Source organism: Canis lupus, chromosome 31 (assembly GCF_003254725.2).
Source record: "Canis lupus dingo isolate Sandy chromosome 31, ASM325472v2, whole genome shotgun sequence".
NCBI classification, from domain to species: domain Eukaryota; kingdom Metazoa; phylum Chordata; class Mammalia; order Carnivora; family Canidae; genus Canis; species Canis lupus.
In genome coordinates, this window is record NC_064273.1 from 26,219,203 (window position 1) to 26,243,255 (window position 24,053).

General features: G+C 38.3%; 4 protein-coding genes across 6 annotated transcripts; all 4 read right to left on the minus strand.

Moving 5' to 3' along the window:
* Window positions 1–308: 308 nt before the first annotated feature.
* LOC112661871 (keratin-associated protein 6-2-like) lies at window positions 309–974 on the minus strand. Its single transcript, XM_025449973.3, has one exon. The coding sequence runs from the start codon at window positions 937–939 to the stop codon at window positions 598–600; it is 342 nt and encodes a 113-aa protein (XP_025305758.3). The 5' UTR covers window positions 940–974; the 3' UTR covers window positions 309–597.
* Window positions 975–4,593: 3,619 nt separating this feature from the next.
* LOC112661868 (keratin-associated protein 21-2-like) lies at window positions 4,594–5,220 on the minus strand. Its single transcript, XM_025449972.3, has one exon. It carries the CDS (start codon window positions 5,182–5,184, stop codon window positions 4,903–4,905), a length of 282 nt encoding a protein of 93 aa, XP_025305757.1. The 5' UTR covers window positions 5,185–5,220; the 3' UTR covers window positions 4,594–4,902.
* Window positions 5,221–9,193: 3,973 nt separating this feature from the next.
* On the minus strand, window positions 9,194–9,935 carry LOC118353054 (keratin-associated protein 6-2-like). 2 transcript variants are annotated; one of them, XM_049104646.1, is made up of 2 exons: window positions 9,781–9,935; window positions 9,194–9,750 (listed from the first exon to the last, which is right to left on the minus strand). In XM_049104646.1, exons 1-2 carry the CDS (start codon window positions 9,896–9,898, stop codon window positions 9,491–9,493), a joined length of 378 nt encoding a protein of 125 aa, XP_048960603.1. In that variant the 5' UTR covers window positions 9,899–9,935; the 3' UTR covers window positions 9,194–9,490. The 2 variants fall into 2 exon arrangements, with proteins under 2 accessions (XP_048960603.1, XP_035565329.2); XM_035709436.2 differs by having other exon boundaries at window positions 9,194–9,935.
* An 11,903-nt stretch (window positions 9,936–21,838) lies between these two features.
* On the minus strand, window positions 21,839–22,407 carry LOC125754160 (keratin-associated protein 21-1-like). Of its 2 annotated transcripts, XM_049104771.1 has the most exons (2): window positions 22,370–22,407; window positions 21,839–22,285 (listed from the first exon to the last, which is right to left on the minus strand). In XM_049104771.1, exons 1-2 carry the CDS (start codon window positions 22,405–22,407, stop codon window positions 22,096–22,098), a joined length of 228 nt encoding a protein of 75 aa, XP_048960728.1. In that variant the 3' UTR covers window positions 21,839–22,095. The 2 variants fall into 2 exon arrangements, with proteins under 2 accessions (XP_048960728.1, XP_048960727.1); XM_049104770.1 differs by having other exon boundaries at window positions 21,839–22,407.
* Window positions 22,408–24,053: the final 1,646 nt, after the last annotated feature.

The following is a 24,053-nucleotide window of genomic DNA, read 5'->3' on the forward strand; positions in this document are numbered from 1 at the left end:
AGGTGTCATTCCTTCTCCTCTTTCCCCTCCAGCTCCATTCCAGAGTCGATGTGATTTCCTAGGGCACAGTACTAAAACACTGTATTATTTGTGAGTCCCTCAGAATGGGGGTGGGGTACAAGACATAGGTTGGGAAAATATTATCTCTGATGTACCTTTGACAAGAAATGTTCATATTATATCAAGGAAGTGTCCCCACGTTGATGAAATGTATTGTCAACCCAGTTTTCAAGAGGGGTCACCACACCTCAAGAAAGGAATAATTCACAAGCAAGAACACAGAGATTTGTTAGAAGCAAGGAACCATTTTTATTGAGAATAAGTTTTTTGCCCAACTGTAGGATGTTAAGATTGCTGGCACAGTCACAACACGGAATCCAGATTAAGGGAGTAAAAACCAACTTTTGGGAAATAGTCAGATGATGCCACACAGCCTCTAGGCACAAGAAGCCATCCTAACAAATGTTCACTGGGGCTCAAAGACTCTGTCAAGCATGCAGTTTCCTGGACATAGAAATCCTGGAGTATGGATCCTTGAATCAATTGTCTCTTTAGATGTGTCATTTCAGAAGCTAGTGGTGCTTGGAGAGTGGTGGTCTAGCAGCAAGAAGAATAACATCTTCTGTAGCAAAGGGGCTGGTAGCCCCAGCAGCCAGAGCCATATCCACATCCATAGCAGGAGCCTCTTCCACAGCCCCATCCTGAGCCATAGCCACAGCCACAGCCATAACCTGAGCCATAGCCACAGCCACAGCCATAACCTGAGCCATAGCCACAGCCACAGCCATAGCCTGAGCCATAGCCACAGCCACAGCCATAGCCTGAGCCATAGCCACAGCCATAACCAGTTCTATAACCACAGCCAGAATAGGGGCCACATCCATAGCCATAGCCGCATCCGCAGCCATAGCCATAGGAGGTCCCGTAGTTGCAACACATGTTGTCAGGAGAAGAGAATTCGGGTGGTTTGCAAGTGGATGTGGTGAAGTATGGTCTCTACTTCTCTTGGACCCTTATATACTGTCAGTAATTGGCAGAGCATGCCATTCATTCCTTGACTTACCCAACAAATATGAAAGCAACTTTCATATGACTGTCACTGTAAACAATCAATAATGTCTTGTGAAAAGTAAGTTCATTATTTGGAGCCTCCCATTTTATTTAAAGAACATCATTTTAATTCCCTCCGCCAAAGAATTGTCTCAGTAGAATCATGTGGTCTATATACCACTGAAACCCAACGTTATAAACTCCTATCATTGAATATAGCATTTATAACAAGGTTCCAGAGAATTTAGAAAACTACATCCCTCTTGATTTCTCCTCTTTCCTAAAATATTTACCTCTGCCCATAGGGGAGGAAATAACTGCCATCTTCTTTCTGGAATCCTTGCAAATATTTGCCAGGCTTCTTGTACCTGGATTCTTACTGCAGATACCTTCTGGCTACTTGTGTGAGAAACCAGGGAAGAAGCTAATCTCAGGGCACAGAACAGCCACCAAAAACATTGAAACATCTGACATAAAATGTGAATACTGCTGAGATCTAGAAAACTTGCTATGTAGCTTCACATTGATAAATTACATTCTCTCTTTACTGGTGTTTAATACCAAATATTTCCTTTCTTCTCCACTAAACCAAACATCCAACCCTTCCACCGTTTAACATGCAGACCAAAAGACAAACAGGCAAACAACCAACAAAGATGTTATATGTTTGTTTGTGATGTTTTTGTTTATCTTGGTTGTCTAGGTTTACCTAAATCAACAATCTCCAAAATGGGAAGAAACCAAAATTTAAATTATTTTTTTACTCTAACTATGAAATCCAAGTTGAAAGGCAATACTAACTCAGATCATATCTTCTACTCAACATTCAAATTTCAACAACAAAATTAAATCCATCCAGTTCTTTATAAAAGGCCTTCAAAAGGGATTTTCATAAAGCTGCTGAATCCCTTTTCTGAGACCTTTTATTATTACACATTTTTCCTTCATTTGAGAGTATTTTCAACTAGTTTTTCTACCATTTGTTTCTGATATATCTCATCTCTCTGTTTCATCCCTAATGAGAAGTTTAAAATATATATATGATATATATTTAGAAATGTGCATATTCTATACATATATATGTATATCCCATTCCAGTTGTTCTTTACCTTTATTTTCTCTACTTTTCTGTCAAATCTCGAATTTCAAAACTATAAATTCTAATACACAAGTTCCCTAGAATAGACAAGTTACTTTTTAAGCACCAACTTTCTGGTCACAATACCCCTGAGTAATCAAAAATTTTTCTATCTTTATTGCATAATTTCTAGTACCTTTTCATTGGGATGTCGGGATACTGATCTATAAGGCAAAAAAAAAAATCTGTCATTCTGTATTTCTCTAAATCACCACTTAGTTCAAAGTAGAGTGCCTGGTATATAATCTGAACTCAATATTTCCCCAATTAAAAAATATATGGATTAAAACAAAAATATGTTCAAGCTCTAAGATATTTGGATACATTATCACAATGTTCTCATTTCATGCAAGCTGGAAGTCTCAAATTTTGTTCTTTACTAATATACACACATTTCACTTTTTGAAGATAGTGTAAATTACAAAGACATTTTTCCAGATGTATATTCTTGTATGCCTAAAATGATCGACCCTTTATTAAATATATGTTATGATATAGATGTCTAATTGATGATATTCTTCTGTCTTTCAAAAGCCTTCAAGCACAAGAAACATAATGGACCATGAATAGACTTTCAACAAAATGTAATTATTAGAATTCCATTCCCTTGTTTCTAAGATTTTCTAAGATTTCCCCAACTCAAATTTATTCAGAGCACAGTCTATCCTCAGACCTGCCTTACACATATTCCATGTGTAGAAACTGTCCAAATCTTGAAGAATTCCTGTTTTTTCATCAGTAGGACACATTATATATCCTGGGCATAGCCTCACTCCAGGGCTGACTTTGGAAGAGCCATTTTCCTTGCAACTGGCCATTTTGTGGAGTCTCCGAGCTCTAGGGACCTCAGACTCAGATTTGTGCAGTGACCCTTGTCATGGAGATAAAACAGTGAATCATTTTTCACTGCCTATGGAAAAAGAGCATGACAAGACATTCTATATTTATTTAATTTAAATTCAATTAACCAACATGTAGAACATCACTATTTTCAGATGTAGAGTTCAGTAATTCATCAGTTGCATATAACACCCAGTGCTTATCACATCACATACCCTTCTTAATGCCTCTAACCCAATTATCCCATTCCCCAACCCAGCTACCCTGGACATTCTATGTTATAAGATACAGTGTTAGAGATCTAGAAAGTCACATGAGGAAAGGAAACTGAACTCAGAACCCACAAAGTGGTAAGATCTCAAACACGGAAAGTAGACAGCTTTTCAACACATTCTTATATTTGTACCAATTAAGGCTCTAGAGAACACCGTTAAGCACTAGTCCTTACAATTATTAAAATAAATTTATTTTATTTATTTATGAGAGACACAGAAAGAGAGGGACAGAGACAGAGACATAGGCAGAAGGAGAAACAGGCTCCCAGCATGGAGTCCAATGTGGGACTCTATCCTGGGATCCTGGGGTCACACCCTGAGCCAAAGGCAGACACTCAACCACTGAACCACGCAGGCATCCCAGTCCTTACACTTTTGCACTAAAAATTGTGGCATCACCGATCATTGCCAAAACATGATGAATTTCTCTTCATCATTACACTTGCTACCACTATTTCTAGTGTTTCTTGTGACAAACATAAGTTCATTTGACACAAAATGCCAAATAACTCCCTGAACTATCTCTCCAATATTTCCACCTTCACACTTTTCCCAGGAAGTCGTTTTATTCCTTCCATAGCAATTATCAGCCTAAAAGTATCTTGTTGTTTTTTTTTTTTTTTCATTTTCACTTATTAGAATGCAAACATTCTGAGAGCAGGAAACTCCTCTAAAAATTTGTTACTGTATTGTCAGTATGTAGGACAGTTCCCTTTCAACACATTCAAAGCCATTTCTCAAACAAGTGTCTTAAATAAATTCTTCAAACTTAAGGTATGCAAACAAATATATTTGCACTTCCAACAAAATGCAGAGGTGATAATATCACATTTTTCCTCCATCCTACCCTTCCATTAATTGTTCATGTGTCACCTGAGTCTGCTTCTAATTTCTCCTTGATCCTGGAAACTCTCTTTCATGACATCTATCCATGCAGCACTCAGGCTACACCTCCTCTCCCTTGGGCTTCTCTCACAGACTCCTTAAAAAGGTGTCTTTCCTTCTCCTCTTTCCCCTCCAACTTCATTTTAGACATAGGGTTATTTCCAGGGCACAGTTCTGAAATACTGTGTGATTGCTGTTGGGTTGAGTGCCTGAGCATGAGGGATATGAGAAATAGGTAGAGAAGACATTATCTCTGATGTACATATGACAAGAAATGCTTGTATTATATCAAGGAAGAACCCCAGGTTTATAAAACATATTGTGAGTGAATTTTCAAGAGTGGCCATAACAAACACACACACATACATACATACATACTTACATAAATCACAAACAAAAACAGAATTTTAAAAGGAAAAAACTATTTTTATTGAGAATAAATTTTTGCCCAACTGTGAGACGTGAAGATTACTGGCACAGTCACAACACAGAATCCAGATTAAGGGAGTATAGAGCAACTTCTGGAAATGGTCAGATGATACCACATAAACTCAAGCCATAAGACGCCATCCTAAAAAAAACGTTCACTGGAAGACAAAGCCTCTGTCAAGTATGCCATTTCCTAGACATAGAAATCTTGGATTTGGAGGCTTGAATCAGCTATCCCACTAAATGTATCCTTTCAGAAGTAAATGGGGCTTGGAGAGTGATGGTCTAACAGCAAGAAGAATAACATCTTCTGTAGCAAAGGGGCCGGTAGCCCCAGCAGCCAGAGCCATATCCACATCCATAGCTGGAGCCTCTTCCACAGCCCCATCCTGAGCCATAGCCACAGCCACAGCCATAACCTGAGCCATAGCCACAGCCACAGCCATAACCTGAGCCATAGCCACAGCCATAGCCAGTTCTATAACCACAGCCAGAATAGGGGCCACATCCATAGCCATAGCCACATCCGCAGCCATAGCCACAGGAGTTCCCGTAGTTGCAACACATGTTGTCAGGAGAAGAGAATTCGGGTGGTTTGCAAGTGGATGTGGTGAAGTGTGGTCTCTACTTGCCTTGGACCTTTATATACTGTCAGTAATTGGCAGAGCATGCCATTCATTCCCTGACTTACCCAATAAATATGTAAGCAACTGTGCTGTGACAGTCACTGTCAACAATCATTAATGTCTTTGGGAAAGTTAGTTCATTATTTGGAGTCTCCTGTTTTATTTAAAGAGCAGCAATTTAATTCCCTCTGCCAAAGAATTGTCTCAGAATCATGTGCTCTACATACCACTGAGACCCAACTTCACAACCTATCATTTAATATACTTTTTATTATAGGGTTGGGGGAATTTAGGATAATTATATCCCTCCTCATTTCTCATCTTTCCTCAAAAATCTACTTCTGCCCATACTGGAGGATGTAACTACTATCTCTTTTCTGGAATCCTTGCAATTCATACCAGGCTTCTCAAAACCAGATACCTACTTCAGATACCTACTATCTCCTTGTGGTAGAGAGGAAAGAAGATGCTAATCTCAGGGCACAGAACAGCCCCCAACAACACTGAAACATTGAAACATCTGATATGAAATGTTAGTAGTGCTGAGATCTAGAAACCTTGATGTGTAGCTTCACAACAATAAATTAGGTTCTCTCTTTACTGGTGTCTAATTCCAAATATTCCTTTCTTCTCAACTAAACCAAACATCTAAACTTTCTGTCCCTTAACATGCACACACACACACAAAAGATAGAAAGGTGTTATGTTTGTTTGTGATGTTTTTATCTTGGTTGTCTAGGTTTACCTAAATCACCAATTTCCAAAATGGGAAGAAACCAAAATTTAAATCATTTTTTACTATAACTATGAAATCCAAGTTGGAAGGCAGTACAAACTCAGAAAGATCATATCTTCTACTCAACACTCAAATTTCAACAACAAAATGAAATCCATTCAGCTCTTTATAAAAGGCCTTCAATGGGGATTTTCATAAAGCTTCTGAATTCTTTTTCTTACTTTCATTATTACACATTTTTCCTTCAGTTGAAAATATTTTTGACTAGTTTTTCTACCATTGGTTACTAGTACGTCTTATCTCTCTGTTTCATCCTTAAGAAGTTTAAGAAAAAATATATCCCATTCCAGTTGTTCTTTACCCTTATTTTCTCTACTTTTCCATCAACTCTTGAAATTCAAAACTATAAATTCTAGTACACGAGTTCCCTCAAGTAGACATGTTACTTTCCAAACCCCCATCTTCTGGTCACAATATCCCTAAACTACTGAAAAATTTTTCTAGCTCTATTGCATAATGAATAATACCTTTCCATTCAGATGTCAGGATACTGATCCATGATGGCAGAAAAAAATTATTATTCTGTGCATCCGGAATTACCACTTAGTTCTAAGTAGCATGGCCAGTACATAATTTGAACTCAACACTTCCCCAATAAAAAACAGATGCATTAAAACAAATATATGTTCTAAGGTCAGTGTGGCCCTTAGAAACTGTAAGATATTTGGATACATTATCACAATGTTCTCATTTCATGCAAGCTGAAAGTCTCAAATGTTCTTTGAGTCTCTAATTTCACATTTTGAAGATATGTGTTAGCTTATGAAGACACTTATCTAGATGTACAAATTATCTTATATGCCTAATAAATGATCAACCCTTTACTGAATATAAATTACAATACAGGTGCCAAGTTGACCACTCGGTCATTTAGGAACTTGTGGGCTGTTCCATAATTCCATATGCTGTTTCAGAGTCCTGCAAGTACCCCAGCTCTGCTTGCTGAAACTGGAAGTTATTTATTTTTTAATGACCCTCAAAAGTCATGAACACATCAGCTAGCAAAAGTAACAAGAGTGATTCTTGCTGCTATTACTGTTAAAAAAATAATAATAATCAAGACTTGGAACACCCTTTTACTAAACTTGACAAAGGTTCAGTAAATTCTTACCGTCAAAATGATGGGTTATTATTTATAAATCAAGTTTGATGGAGTGATCACTGTCTACAGTGGTTCAACTTTTAAGTTAAGGGAAAAACTTTTACTTTGTAGATAATATAAAATAAAAACTTAAAAAAATTTAAAAAAGTTTTAAAAACTGAAAAAAAAAATTTTCTTTCAAATCCTTCAAGTACAAGAAACATAATGAAACATGAGTATATTTTCAACAAACTGTAATTATTAGAATTCCCTTCCCTTCTATGTAGGATTTCCCCATCTCAGATTTCATCAAGCACAGTCATTCCCTAGATCCCGCTAACAGATATTCCATCTGTGAACTGTCCAAGCGTTGAAGAACCCCTGTTCCTTCATCAATAGGACACATTATATCCTGGGAATAGCCTTACTGTAGGGCTGACTTGAATGGCAGAGCCATCTTCCTTAGAATTGGCCATTTGGTGGACTCTCCTCACTTCTAGCTGACCTCAGACTCAGACTTTATGCAGTGACCCTTGTCATGAAGATGAGACAAAGACTCATTTATCTTTCATGGTGGAAATTGAGTCTGAAAAGTCATCTTCTATTACAAGATCTAAATGTGAGAGTTCTGGAAAGTCTCATGAGGAAAGGACACTGAAGTCAGAACCCAACAAACTAGTTGACTCTCAAACTCCTAAAGTCAACCAGACATTTTCATCCCATTCTCATATATTCCCCGAACAAAGTGAGCCCATTTAAGGAAGTAGGCCTTCTCTTTTCCACAAAAATTGTGGCACCACTCATCACCCCTAAAAGTTGATGCATTTTTCTTCTCTCTTTGTACTTACTACCTTCCTTGCTAGTGTTTCTTGTAACAGGCATCAGTTCATTTGATGCAAAATGCCAAAATACCTCCCTGAACCCTCTCTCCAATATTCCAACTTTCAATTTCTTCCCCAAGAAGCTGCTTTATTGCTTCCAACGCAATTATCTATCTAAATTTAATTATTACCTTTTTTTTTATTATCACCTGTTAGAATATAAACACTCTGAGAACAAAAAACTCATCTGCAGCTTTGTACTATATAGCACAGTTCCCTTTCAAAAACATTCAAAGACATGGAAAGGGACACCTGGGTGGCTCAGTCAATTAAACAGCTGCCTTTGACTGAGGTTATGATGCCAGGATCCTGGGTTAGAGCCCAGCATAGGGCTCCCTTCTCACTGGGGAGTCTGCTTCTCCCTCTCCCTCGGAGCCTAGCCCCTTGCTCACTCGCTCACTCACACAAATATTAAATAAAATCTTTAAAAATAACAAAAATAAAAAAGCATACAAAGAGATGGGGTGTCAGGGTGGCTCAGTCAGTTAAGCATCTGACTCCTGATTTCAGCTCAGGTCATGATCTCGGGGTCATGAGAATGAGCTCCGCATTGAACTCTGTGCTCAACTTGGAGTACTTAGGAGATTCTCTGACTCTCCAGCTTCCCCTAGCCCTGCTCATGCTCTCTATATAAATAAAATTAAAAAAAAATCCAAAGCTACATATCATTAAGTGACTAAAATCAAATTCCTAAACTTGATATACACAAATATTTTTGCCCTTTCCTCAAAATGCACATAATATAATTCCACCTTATTCTTCTAATTTATCCTTTCCTTAGCTATTCATGTGTCACCTGAGTCTGCTTCCAATTTCTCATTAATCTCAGAAATTCTTTTCCATGCCATTCATCTGTTCAGCACTCAGGACACATCTCCTCACCCTTGGACTTCTGTCACAACCTCCTGAATAGGTGCCATTCCTTTTCTTTCACCATCATCTCAGTTCTACATACATAGTGGTTTCCAAGGCATGGTTCTGAAATACTGTATGATTTCTATTGGATTCTGAATGCCTGTTCATGAGGGATACAAGAAATTGAAGAAGACATTAACTCTAATTCATGTATGAAAAGAAATGCTTGTATTATGTCAAGGAGGAACCCCAGGTTTAGGAAACATATTGCCAGCCCAATTTTCAAAAGGGGTCATAACATCTCAAAAAAGGAATAATTTATAAACAAGAACACAGATTTGTTAGAAGCAAAGAACCATTTTTATTGAGAACAACAATTTTGCCAATTGTGGGACATTAGGATCTCTGGCATTGTCACAACACAGAATCCAGATAAGAGAATAAAGACTAACATTGGGGAAACACTCAGATGATGCTACATAGCATCCAGGCACAAAAATGTTTACTGAAGATCAAAACCTCTGTCAAGCATGCAGTTTCCCGGAGGTAGAAATCGTGGGGTTTGGATCCCTGAATCAATTGTCACTTTAGATGTGACATTTCAGAAGCAAATGGTGCTTGGAGCAGCATTGGTCTAGCAGCAAGAAGAATAACATCTTCTGTAGCAAAGGGGCCGGTAGCCCCAGCAGCCAGAGCCATATCCACACCCACAGCTGGAGCCTTTTCCACAGCCCCATCCTGAGCCATAGCCATAGCCACAGCCACAGCCATAGCCTGAGCCATAGCCACAGCCACAGCCATAGCCTGAGCCATAGCCACAGCCACACCCATAGCCTGAGCCATAGCCACAGCCACAGCCATAGCCTGAGCCATAGCCACAGCCACAGCCATAGCCTGAGCCATAGCCACAGCCACAGCCATAACCTGAGCCATAGCCACAGCCATAGCCAGTTCTATAACCACACCCAGAATAGGGGCCACATCCATAGCCATAGCCGCATCCGCAGCCATAGCCACAGGAGTTCCCGTAGTTGCAACACATGTTGTCAGGAGAAGAGAATTCGGGTGGTTTGCAAGTGGATGTGGTCAAGTGTGGTCTCTACTTCTCTTGGACCCTTATATACTGTCAGTAATTGGCAGACCATGCCATTCATTCCCTGACTTACCCAACAAATATGAAAGCAACTTTCATGTGACAGTCACTGTCAACAATCAACAATGTTTTGTGAAAAATAAGCTCATTATTTTAAGACTCTCATTTTATTTTAAGAGCAGCAATTTAATTCCCTCTGCCAGAGAATTGTCTCAGTAGAATCATGTGCTCTACATACAACTGGTACCCTATTTCCCAATTTCCTATCATTTACGATATCTTATATAACTAACAATGTTGGTGGAATTTAGGAAAATTTTTCCAGTCTTGATCTCTGCTCATCCTAAAACATCTACCTCTGCCCACGGGGTGCGGGGGGAGGTGGGGGAATAACTGCCGTCTCCTTTCTGGAATTACTGTAACTTTTTTTCAGGCTTCTTGCATCTTGGATACCTACTACAGATACCTGTTGGCTCCTTATGGTAGAAAGGAGAGAAGATACTAATCTCAGGACACAGAATAGTACCCCAAACTGTGAAACATGTAATATAAAATGTCAATAGTGCTGAGATCTAGAATCCTTGGTGTGTATAACTTCACATCAATAAATTAGGTTTTCTCTTACTGGTGTCTAGTATCAAATATTTATTTTCCAAATATCCAACCATTCCATCAACATAAATCAATCAAAAATGTAGAAAGAAAGAGAAAAACAAAGAAATGAACCAAGAAAAAAGAAAAAACTCTTTTGGAATTTGTTTGGCTATTTGTTGTTATTGTTGTTTTTGTTTCTTTGATTTTTCTTTTTTTTGGGTTACCTTCATTGTCCATTTTCCAAATCAAGAAGGATCCAATATTTAAAATACTTTCTTTATAACAGCTATGAAATCCAAATTGGAAGGGAGTACAAACTAGGAAGATCATTCCTTCCTCTCTACACTCAAATTTTAACAAGGAAAAGAACACCATCCAGTCCTTTATTAAAGATCTTCAACAGGAATGTTCATAATTCTCCTGAAATCCTTTTCTGAGAACTATCACTATGAGACATTTTTCCTTCGGTTGATAGTATTATGACTCATTTTTCTACAGTTGGACACTGGTCTACTTGATCACTCTGTTATGTTTCATCTCTAACAAGAAACTTAAAGAAAAATACATGCCACTACACATGTTCTTTAACTTTATTTTCTCAACTTTTCTGTCAACTCTTGAAATTCTAATGCACAAGTTCCCTAGAATAGCTACTTTGCTTTTCAAACACCTACCTTCTGATCAAAATGCCCCTGAACTACTGAAAATGTTTTCTGTCTTTATGGCATTATTTGTAGTACCTTTCCATTCAGATCTCTGGGTATTGAACTATGATGGCCGAAAAAAAATCTCTTCTGTGCATCCCTGAATCACCACTTAGCTCAAAGTAGAGTACCCAGTGCATAATTTGACCTCTATCAATACTTCTGTCACTAAAAAAAGGGTACATTAAAACAAAAACATTTTCAAGCACTGTTGTGCCAGTTAGAAGCTATAAGGTATTTGGATACATTATCACAATGTTCTCATTTCATTTATGCTGTAAGTCCCAAATGTTGAGTAAAAGGTTCACAAATTTCATAATTTGATTATGTGTTAGTTTATAAAGGCACTTTTCTAGTTGTATAAATTATCCAATAGTCCTAATAAATGATCAGCTCTTTACTGGGTATGTAAATTATGATACTCATGCCTAATAGATGATACTCTGCCCTCTTTCAGAAAGCCTTCAAGGACAAGAATCATAATAAATTAGTTAAGTAAATTTTAAGTAAAATGTATTTTTTTAGTATCCCATTCCCTTGTTTCTAGGATTTCTCCCAACTCAGATTTATCCAGAGCACAGTCTATCCTCAGATCTGACTTATACATATTCCACCTGCAGAAACTGTCCAAATCTTGAAGAATTCCTGTTTTTTCATCAGTAGGACACATTATATCCTGGGCATCAGTAGGACACATTATATATTTTAGGGGTTCTTTCAAGATTTGGACAGTTTTCATGGACGGTATATCTGTAAGTCAGATCTGAGGACTGAAATTGTTCTGGGTATATCTGAGGTTGGGAAATCCCACAAAGAGAGCAATGGAATTCTAAGTATTACAGTTTGCTCTGCCATCAAAGTCGGCCCTAAAGTGAAAAATGAGCCAGGAGCCTCCACCCAATAGCCAATGGCAAGGAAGATGGCTCTGCCATCAATGTCAGCCCTGGAGTGAGGCTGTGACTAGGATATAATGTGTCCTACTGATGAAGAAATAGTGGGCTCCTGGCTCCAGAACCTCAGACTCAGATTTTGTTCAGTAACCTTTGTCATGAAGACAAAACAGTGAGTCATTTTTCACTGCCCATGGAAACTGAGCCTGACAAGACATTCTATGTGATAGGATACAGTGTTAGAGATCTGGAAAGTCACATGAGGAAAGGACACTGAACTCAAAACCCAACAAAGTGGTAGGCTCTCAAACTCAAGAAAGTGGACCTGGCTTTTCATCCCATTCTTTTTTTTTTTTTTTAAGACTGTTTTTATTATACTCATTAGAGACACATGAAACATAGGCAGAGGGAGAAGCAGGCTCTTCACAGGAAGCCCAATGTGGGACTCGATCCCCAGACCCCAGGATTACACTCTGAGCCCAAGGCAGACACGTAACCCCTGAGCCACCCAGGTGTCCCTCCATCCCATTCTTATATCTGTACCAATTAAGGCATTAGAGAACACCATTAACCACTACTCCTTGCTCATTTCCACTAAAAATTGTGGCACCACTGATCATCCCCAAAACATAATACATTTCTCTTCTTCCCTTACATTTACTACTGCCCCTTCTAGTGTTTCTTGTAACAAAGATTAGTTCATTTGACACAAAATGTCAAAATATCTCCCTGAACTGTGTCTCCAATACTTCCACCTTTACTCTCTTCCCCAGGAAGTTGTTTTGTTCCTTCCGTGGCAATTATCTGTCTAAATGTATCTTAATTAATTGTTCTTTTTTATTATCACCTATTAGAATATGAACACTATGAGAGCAGGGAACTCTTCTAAAATTTTGTTACTGTATCTTCAGTGTGTGGGGAAGTTTTCTTTCAAAAACATTCAAAGGTATTTATCAAACAAGTGACTTAAATCAATTTCCTCAAACACAATATATAAAAATTATATATACACACTTCCAAAAATGCATGTGATATGATACCATATTTTCTCTCTAATTTATCTATCCTCAGTTCTTCATTAGTCAACTGAGTCTACTTCTAATTTCTCATTGATCCTGGAAATACTCTTTTCCATCCCATTCTTCCATCTATTCAGTAGTCAGGCCACACCTCCTCTCCTTTTGGCTTCTGTCACAAGTACCTGAATAGGTGTCATTCCTTCCCTTTCTTCCCCTTCAGCTCCATTGTACACTCAGTGTGATTTCCAAGACATGATTCTAAAATACTGTGTGATTTCTGTTGGGTTGTAAGTGCCTAGCATGAGAGATTTAAGAATTAGGTGAAGATGACATTATCTCTGAAGCATGATGAGAAGAAAAGCTAGTATTACATCAAGGAAGACCACAGGGTCATGACATATTGTCAGCCCAATTTTCAAGAGTGGTCCTAACACCTCAAAAGGAGTAATTTACAAATAAGAACACAGATTAGTCAAAAGAAAAGAAGCATTTTTATTGAGAATAAGCTTTTGCCCAACTGTGGGATGTTAGGATCACTGGCACAGTCACAACACAGCATCTAGATTAAGGGAACAATGACCAACATTTGGAAAATAGTCAGATGATGCCACACGGCCCAGAGCCACAATATGCCATCTTAACAAATCTTCATTGGATGACAAAGGCTATGTCAAGTATGCAGTTTTCTGAACGTAGAAATCTTGGGGTATGGATCCTTAAATCAATTGTCTCTTTAGATGTCATTTCAGAAGATAATGGTGCTTGGAGAGTGGTGATCTAGCAGCAAGAAGAATAACATCTTCTATAGCAAAGGGGCCGGTAGCCCCAGCAGCCAGAGCCATATCCACATCCATAGCTGGAGCCTCTTCCACAGCCCCATCCTGAGCCATAGCCACAGCCACAGCCATAGCCTGAGCCATAGACACAGCCACAGCCATAACCTGAGCCATAGCCACAGCCATAGCCAGTTCTATAACCACAGCCAGAATAGGGGCCACATCCATAGCCATAGCCGCATCCGCAGCCATAGCCACAGGAGTTCCCGTAGTTGCAACACATGTTGTCAGGAGAAGAGAATTCAGGTGGTTTGCAAGTGGATGTGGTGAAGTGTGGTCTCTACTTCTCTTGGACCTTTATATACTGTCAGTAATTGGCAGAGCATGCCATTCATTCCCTGACCCAACCAACAAATATGAAAGCAACTTTCATGTGACAGTCACTGTCAACAATTAATAATGTCTTGGGAAAAATCAGCTCACTAATTGCAGTCTCCTCTTTTATTTATTTTTCCCCCCATTTCATTTAAGGAGCCACATTTTAATTCACTCTGCCATAAAATTATCTCAGTGAATCATGTGGTCTATACACCCCTGATACCGAACTTCTCAACCCACTATCATTTATAATACCTAATATAAAAAGGATGAGAAATATAGGAAAATTTTGCCAATCTTGATCCCTGCTCTTCCTAAAACGTCTACCTCTGCACATAGGGAAAGAAATACTCCCTTCTGTAATCATTTCAACTTCCTGCCAGACTTCTTGCACCCAGATAAGTTATTGCAGATATCTTTTGGGTCCTTGTAGGAAAGATGAAGGAAGGTGCTAATATCAGGGCACAGAACAGCCTGCAACCACATTGGAACATCTGATATAAAATGTCAATAGTGAGGGATCCCTGGGTGGCGCAGCGGTTTGGCGCCTGCCTTTGGCCGAGGGCGCGATCCTGGAGACACGGGATCGAATCCCACGTCGGGCTCCCGGTGCATGGAGCCTGCTTCTCCCTCTGCCTATGTCTCTGCCTCTCTCTCTCTCTCTGTGACTATCATAAAAAAAAAAAAAAAAAAAAAAAATTGTCAATAGTGATGAGATCTAGAAACCTTGAGTATAGGTTCACATCAATAAATTAAGTTCTCTCTTTGCTGGTCTCTAATACCAAATAATTCCTTTCTTCTCAACTAAAGGAAACATTCAACCTTTCTGTAACTTAACATGAAAGAAAAAAGAGAGAAAGAAAAAGAGAGAAAGAGAGAGAGAGAGAGAGAAAAGAAAGAAAGATGTTATATATTTGTTTATGATGTTTTTGCTTATGATGCTTGTCTAGGTTTTAACTAAATCATTATTTTCTGACACAAGCAGAATTTAAGATTTAAATTAATTTTTGCTGTGACAGTTAACAAATACAAGTTGCAAGGGAATACAAACTCAGAAGATCATCCCTTCTACTCCACACTCGAATTTTAACAACAATGAAATGAATGCCAGAAATGAGTGCCATCCAGTCCTTTATTGAAAGCCTTCAACATAGATTTTCATAAGTCTACTGAATTTGTTTTCTGAGAATTTTCATTATCAGACATTTTTCCATCAGTTGAGATTATTTCTTAATCTCACTTTTTCTACTGTTGGCCAATGGTCTATCAGATCACTCTGTTTCATCCCTACAAGAAGCTTAAAGAAAAATACATCCCACTGTACTTGTTCTTTATTTTCTCTACTTTTCTGTCATTCTTAAAATTCAAAACTCTATATTCTAATGCACATGTTCCCTAGAAGCATCGCCTTATTTTTTAAACACTCACCTTCCATTCACAATACCCCTAAATTATTGCAAAATATTCTATCTTTATTTTAAATAAATAAATTTATTTCTAGTACCTTTCCATTCAGATATCTGGGTATTGATTTATGGCAACAGAAACTCTCTTATTCTGTGCATCCCTGAATCACAACTTAATTCTAAGTAGAGTTCCTGGTACATAATCTGAACTCAATCGATATTTCCCAACACAAATCAAATACATGAAGACAAAAACATGTTCAAAGGTCAGTGTGCCCCTTAGAAGCTAGAAGATATTTGGATACATTCACACAATGTCTCATTTCATTCAAGCTGAAAGTCTCAAATGTTCTTTGAGTCTCAAATTTCAGATTTTGAAATATGTGATAGTTTATGAAGACATTTTTTCCAGATGTACAAGTTACCTTATATGCCTAATAAGTAACTGGCCTTTTACTGCATCTATAAGTTACCATATTCATGCCTAATTAATGATTTTCTTCCCTTTTATAAAGCCTTCAAGCACAGGAACATAATGAAACATGAGTAGACTGTGAAAAAACTGTAATTCTTAGAGGTCCCTTCCCCTCTTTGTTGGATTTAACCACCTTTGATTTACACACTTGAGATTTACCCAGAGCATGGACAGTAGTCAGATCAGACTCATAGATATATCATCTGTGAAAACTATCCAATTCTTGAAAGAACCCCTATTTCTTTATCACAAGAACACATTATATCCTGGGCATAACCTCACTCCAGGGTTGACTTTAATGGCAGAGCCATCTTCCTTGCCATTGGCCATTGGATGGGGAAGCTCCTGGCTCCAGGGACCTCAGACTCAGATTTGTCCAGTGACATTGTCTTGGAAATAAAACCATGAGTCATTTTTCACTGCCCATGGAAACTGAGCCTGACAAGGCATTCTATATGATAGGATATAGTGTTAGAGATCTGAAAAAGTCACGTGAGGAAAGGACACTGACCTCAGAACCCAACAAGGTGGTAGGCTCTCAAACTCAGAAAGTAAACTTGGCTTTCCATTCTATTCTTGTATCTGCACTGAGTAGAGCACTAGAGAACTCCATTAAGCACTAGTCCTTACTCTTTTCTGCTAAAAATTGTGGCACCACTGATCATCTCCAAAACATAATAAATTTCTCCTCTTCCTTTACATTTACTACTGCCCCTTCTGGTGTTTCTTGTAACAAAGATTAGTTCATTTGACACAAAATGTCAAAATACCTCCCTGAACTATCTCCAATATATCAAAATTTACTCTCTTCCCCAGGAAGATGTTTTATTCTTTCCATAGCAATTATCTCTCTAAATATATCGTAATTAATCTTTATTTTTCCTTTCTCCTTTTATAATGTAAATTTTCTGAGAGCAGGAAACTCATCTATGATATTGCTCCTGTGTCGAAAGTGTATAAGACAGCTCTCTTTCAAAAACCTTTAAAACTATTTGTAAATTAAGTGGCTTAAATCAATTTCCTTAAATTCAACATATGCAAAAAAAATGTATTTGCACTTTCATCAAAATGCACATGATGATACCACATTTTTCCTCTAACTTATCTGTCCTTAGTTCTTCATGGGTCACCTGAGTTTGCTTCTAATTTCTCATTGATCCTTGAAACTCTCTTCCATGCCATTCATCCTACCCTTTCAGCACTCAGGCCACACCTCCTCCACCTTGGGTTTCTGTCACAACCTCCTGAATAAATATCATTCCTTCTCCTCTCACCCACCCCACCACCACCACCTAGCTTAATTCTGAAGGCAGTGTGATTTCCAGGGCACAGTTTCTAAACACTGTATGATTTATGTTGGGTTCTGAGTGCCTAGGCATGAAGGATCTGTGAATTAGGTAGAGACATTATCTCTGATGCATGTATGAGAAGAAAAGCTTGTATTATATCACAGCAGACACCCCAGGTTGATGAAATTATTGTCAGCCCAATTGTCAAATGGTCCCTAACACCTAAAGAAAAGGAGTAAATCACAAGCAAAGACAGATTTGTTAGAAGCAAAGAACCATTTTTATTGAGAATATGTTTTTTGCCCAACTGTAGGATGTTAAGATTGCTGGCACAGTCGCAACACGGAATCCAGATTGAGGGAATATAGACCAACTTCTGGAAAATAGTCAGATGATACCACACAGCCCAGAGCCACAATACGCCATCTTAACAAATTTTCATTGGATGCAAAGGCTATGTCAAGTATGCAGTTTCCTGAACATAGAAATCTTGGGGTTTGGATCCTTATGTCAATTGTCTCTTTAGATGTGTCATTTCAGAAGCTAATGGTGCTTGGAGAGTGGTGGTCTAGCAGCAAGAAGAATAACATCTTCTGTAGCAAAGGGGCCGGTAGCCCCAGCAGCCAGAGCCATATCCACATCCATAGCAGGAGCCTCTTCCACAGCCCCATCCTGAGCCGTAGCCACAGCCACAGCCATAACCTGAGCCACAGCCACAGCCACAGCCATAGCCTGAGCCATAGCCACAGCCATAGCCATAACCTGAGCCATAGCCACAGCCATAGCCAGTTCTATAACCACAGCCAGAATAGGGGCCACATCCATAGCCATAGCCACATCCGCAGCCATAGCCACAGGAGTTCCCGTAGTTGCAACACATGTTGTCAGGAGAAGAGAATTCGGGTGGTTTGCAAGTGGATGTGGTGAAGTGTGGTCCCTACTTGACTTGGACCTTTATATACTGTTGGTAATTGGCAGAGCATGCCATTCATTCCCTGACTTACCCAAACAAATATGAAAGCAACTTTCATGTGACAGTCACTGTCAACAATCAATAATGTCTTGGGAAAAGTGAGCTCCATTATTTGGAGTCTCCCATTTTATTTAAAGAGCAGCAATTTAATTCCCTCTGCCAAAGAATTGTCTCAGAATTATGTGCTCTACATACCACTGAGACCCAACTTCAAACCTCCTATCATTTAATGTAACTGATATGACAAGATTGGGGAATTTAGGACAATTTTGTGCCTCTTGATCTCTCCTCTTGCCCAAAAAATCTACCTCTGCCCATAGAGAAGAAAATAACTCCCATCTCCTTTCTGGAATCATTTCAACATTTTGCCAGGCTTCTTGCACCCAGATACCTACTGCAGATACCTACTAGCTCCTTGTGGTTCAAGCCAGGGAAAATGCTAGTATCAGGACAGAGGAACAACATTGAAACATTTGATAAAAAGTGTCAAGTGAAAAAAAAATGTCAAGTGATGAGATTAGAATCTTTAGTTTGTAACTTGGTAGAAATAAATTAGTTTCTCTCTTTACTGATGTCTAATTCCAAATATTTCTTTTCTTCTAATCTAAACCAAATATCCAAACATTCTATTACCAGACATGTAGCCAATGAAGAGGGAAGAGGAGGAGAAGGAAGGTATTACATGACTGTTTTTTTCTTTTTTTAATGATTTTTTGCTTATCTTGTTTGTCTAGGTTTTACCTATTCCCATTTTCTGAAACAGGCAGATCCAAAATTTAAATTAATTTTTACCATAAAACTATGATATCTGACTCAGAAGTACAAACTCAGGAAGATCATTCCTTCTACACCACACTCAAATTTCAACAATGAAATCAGTGCCATCTATTCCTTTCTGAAAGCCTTCAACAGGGATTTTCATAATTCTACTGAAATCCTTTTTTGAGAACATTCATTATTAGACATTTTTCCTTCAGTTGAATGTATTATGACTATTTTTTCTATACTTGGATGCTGGTCTATCTGATCATTGTTAGGTTTCATCTCTAAAAAAAGCTCAAAAAAATACATCCTACTATATTTGTTCCTTATTTTCTCTTTTTCTGTCATTCTTGATATTCAAAACTATAAATTCTAATGCATAAGTTCTCTAGAATAGACCTATTACTTTTCAAGCATCCACCTTCCAATCAAAATAGCCCTGAACAATTGAAAATGTTTTCTACCTTTATTGCATTGTTTGTAGTACCTCTCCATTCAGATCTCTGGATATTGAACCATGATGACCCCAAAAAATCTCTTACTCTGTGCATCCCTGAATCACCACTTAGTTCTGAGTACCCAGTACATAGTTTGATGTCTATCAATATTTCCCCTATAAAAATAGATACATTAAAACAAATATATGTTCAAGAATCAGTGTGCCCCTTGGAAGCTATATTTGGATACATTCTCACAATGTTCTGATTTCATTGAAGTAGAAAGTCTCAAATGTTCTTTGACTAAAATAGTCTCAAATTTCACATTTTGAAGATGTGTGTTACTTTATGAAGGTATTTTTCCAGATGCATTAATTATCTTATATGCCTAATAAATGAATGGATATATAAATTAACAATATTGGTGCTTAATGGATGATGTTCTTCCCTCATTCACAAAGCCTTCAAGGACAGGGATCATAATACAACAATAAGTGGATTTTCAAAAACTGTAATTATACAAATTTCATTCTCCTCTTAGTAGGATTTCCCCACCTCAGATTTACCCAGAGTACAGTCCTCACATCAGACATACAAATATTCCATGTATGAAAACTGCCCAACTCTTTAAGAACCCCTATTTCTTCCAGAGTAGGAGACTTTATATCCTGGACACTGTCACATTCCGAGGCTGAGTTTGATGACCGATCCATTTTCCTTGAAACTGGCCATTTTGTAGAGGTTCTTGGCTCCAGGGACCTCAGACTCAGATCTTGCAGTGACCCTGGTCATGGAAATAAAACAGGCCCAACGAAACTGAGCCTGACAAGAATTCTATGTGATAGGATACGGTATTAGAGATTTGGAAAGTCATGTGAGGAAAGGACACTGAGTTCAGAACCCAACAAAGTGGTAGGCTCTCAAACTCAGAAAGCAGACGCAACTGTCATCTCATTCTTAGATCTGCAACCATTAAGGCAGTAGAGTACACCATTAAACACTAGTCCTAGCTCATTTCCATTAAAAATTGTGGCACCACTGATCATCCCCAAAACAATCCATTTCTCTTTATCCTTTACACTTATTACAGCCCTTTCTAGTGTTTTTTTTTGTAACAAACAGTTCATTTGACACAAAATATCAAAATACCTTCTTGAACTCTCTCTCTAATACTTCAATCTTCACTCTCTTCTCCAGAAAGCTGTTTTATTCCTTCCATAGCAATTATCTGTCTAAATTTATCTCAATTAATTGTTAGTTTTTCTTATTATCACCTACTAGAATATAAATACTCTGAAAGCAGGAAATTCATCTACAGTATGTCTTAAGTATGTAGGACATTTCCTTTCAGAAATAATAATAACTTGGGCACCTGGGTGGTACAAGTCACTTAAGCATCCAACTCCTGATTTAGAATCAGGTCATGATCTAAGGATGCTGGGGTGGAGCTAGGTGTCAGGATACCTGCACAGCAGGAGTCTGCTTATCTCCCTCTCTCTCAGACCCCCCTACTTGTGTTCACTCTCTATCCCCCCTCTCTCTCTGACAAATGAAATAAATATATCTTTGTAATAAAAACATTCAAAACTATTTGAAAAGTGAGTGACTTCAATCAATTAATTAAACTTAAAAATCCAAACAAATATGTTTATACTTTCATCAAAATGCACATATGATACCACATTTTTCTTCTAATTTATCCTTCCCCTAGTTCGTCATTAGACTCCCGAGTCTGCTTCTAATTCCTCATTAATTCTGGAAACATTCTCTCCCATGCTATTCATCCATCCATTCAGCACTCAGGCCACACCTCCTCTCCCTTGGGCTTCTGTCACAACCTCCTGAATAGGTGTCATTCCTTCTCCTCTTTCCCCTCTAGCTCCGTTCCAGAGTCAATGTGATTTCCAGGGCACAGTACTAAAGCACTGTATGATTTGTGAGTACCTCAGAATGGGGGTGGGGTACAAGACATAGGTCGGGAAAACATTATCTCTGATGTACCTGTGATAAGAAATGCCTGTATTATATCAAGGAAGTGCCCCCACGTTGATGAAATGTATTGTCAACCCAGTTTTCAAGAGGGGTCACCACACCTCAAGAAAGGAATAATTCGCAAGCAAGAACACGGAGATTTGTTAGAAGCAAGGAACCATTTTTATTGAGAATAAGTTTTTTGCCCAACTGTAGGATGTTAAGATTGCTGGCACAGTCACAACACGGAATCCAGATTAAGGGAGTAAAAACCAACTTTTGGGAAATAGTCAGATGATGCCACACAACCTCCAGGCACAAGAAGCCATCGTAACAAATGTTCACTGGGGCTCAAAGACTCTGTCAAGCATGCAGTTTCCTGGACATAGAAATCCTGGAGTATGGATCCTTGAATCAATTGTCTCTTTAGATGTGTCATTTCAGAAGCTAGTGGTGCTTGGAGAGTGGTGGTCTAGCAGCAAGAAGAATAACATCTTCTGTAGCAAAGGGGCTGGTAGCCCCAGCAGCCAGAGCCATATCCACATCCATAGCTGGAGCCTCTTCCACAGCCCCACCCTGAGCCATAGCCACAGCCACAGCCATAACCTGAGCCATAGCCACAGCCACAGCCATACCCTGAGCCATAGCCACAGCCACAGCCATACTTGGAGCCATAGCCACAGCCATATCCTGAGCCATAGCCACAGCCATAACCTGAGCCATAGCCACAGCCATAGCCGCATCTGCAGCCATAGCCACAGGAGTTCCCATAGTTGCAACACATGTTGTCAGGAGAAGAGAATTCAGGTGGTTTGCAAGTGGATGTGGTCAAGTGTGGTCTCTACTTCCCTTAGACCCTTATATACTGCCAGTAATTGGCAGAGCACGCCATTCATTCCCTGACTTACCCAACAAATATGAAAGCAACTTTCATGTGATAGTCAACTGTCAATAATCTTTATGTCTTCAGTAAAGTGAGCTCATTATTTAGAGACTCCTTTTTATATAAGGGGCAACATCTTAGTGTACTCTTAACGTCTATCATTTAATATACCTTATATAACAAGGTTTGGGGGAATTTAGAAAAATTTTATCCCTCTTGACCCTTTCCTAAAGCATCTACTTCTCCCTGTAGGGAAGGGAAAAACTGCCATCTTCTTTCTGGACTCATTGCAACTCTTTGCCAAGCTTCTTTTACCCAGATACCTATTGCAGATACCTACTGGCTCCTTGTGCTAGAAACATGGGGAAATGCTAGTCTCAGGGTGCACCATGGCCCCCAACAACATTGAAACTTCTAACATAAAATGTCAATGTGCTGAAACCTAGAAACTTTGGTGTGTAGCTTTACCTCAATTAATTGGGTTCTCTCTTTACTGGTGTCTAATTCCAAATATTCCTGTTCTTCCCAACTAAACCAAATATCTACTCATTCTATCACCAGACATGAAGTGAAGGGGGGAAAAAAAGAACAAAAAAAATATAGTCTATTCTTTTGTTTGCTTGGTTTTTTGTTGGGATATTTTGCTTATCTTAGTTCTCTAGGTTTTACTTAAATCACCATTTACAAATCAGAAAAATTCAAAATTTAAATTACTTTTTGCTGTAACAGCTATGAAACTCAAGATGGAAAGAAGTACAAACTCAGGAAGATGATTCCTTGTACTCAATACTCTATTATCAATAACAATGAAATGTGTGGCATTTGGTCCTTTAAGGAATGCTTTCAACAAAGATTTACATAAAGCTGCTTATTTCCTTTTCTGAGAACTTTTATGCCTAGATATTTTTTCTTTAGTGAGAGTACTTCTGACTACTTTTTTTTCCATTGCTCACTGGTCTATCTGATCACTCTCCAGGGTTCCATCCCTTATAAGAAGCTTGGAGAAAATATATCCCATACCATTTGACCTTTATTTTCTCTACTTTTCTGTCATTCTTGAAATTCAAAACTATAAATTCTAATGCATAAATTCCCTAAAATAGACACATTACTTTTCAAGCATCCACCTTCTGGTCACAATACTCGTAACTATTGGAAAATTTTTCTGTCTTGATTGCATAATTTCTAGTACCTTTCCATTCAGATCTCTGCATACTGATCCATGATGGCAGAAAAAAAAAATATTATTCTGTGCATCCCTGAATTACCACTTAGTTCTAAGTAGCATGCCTAGTACATAATTTGAACTCAACATTTTCCCAATAAAAAATATATGTATTAAAACAAATATATGTTCTAATGTCAGTGTGCCCCTTAGAAGATATTTGGATACATTCTCACAATGTCTCATTTCATTCAAGCTGAGAGTCTCAAATGTTCTTTGACTAAATGAGTCTCAAATTTCACATTTTAAAAAATGTGTTTGCACATTTTTCCAGATGTACAAATTACCTTACATGCCTAATAAATGATTGATCCTTTACTGG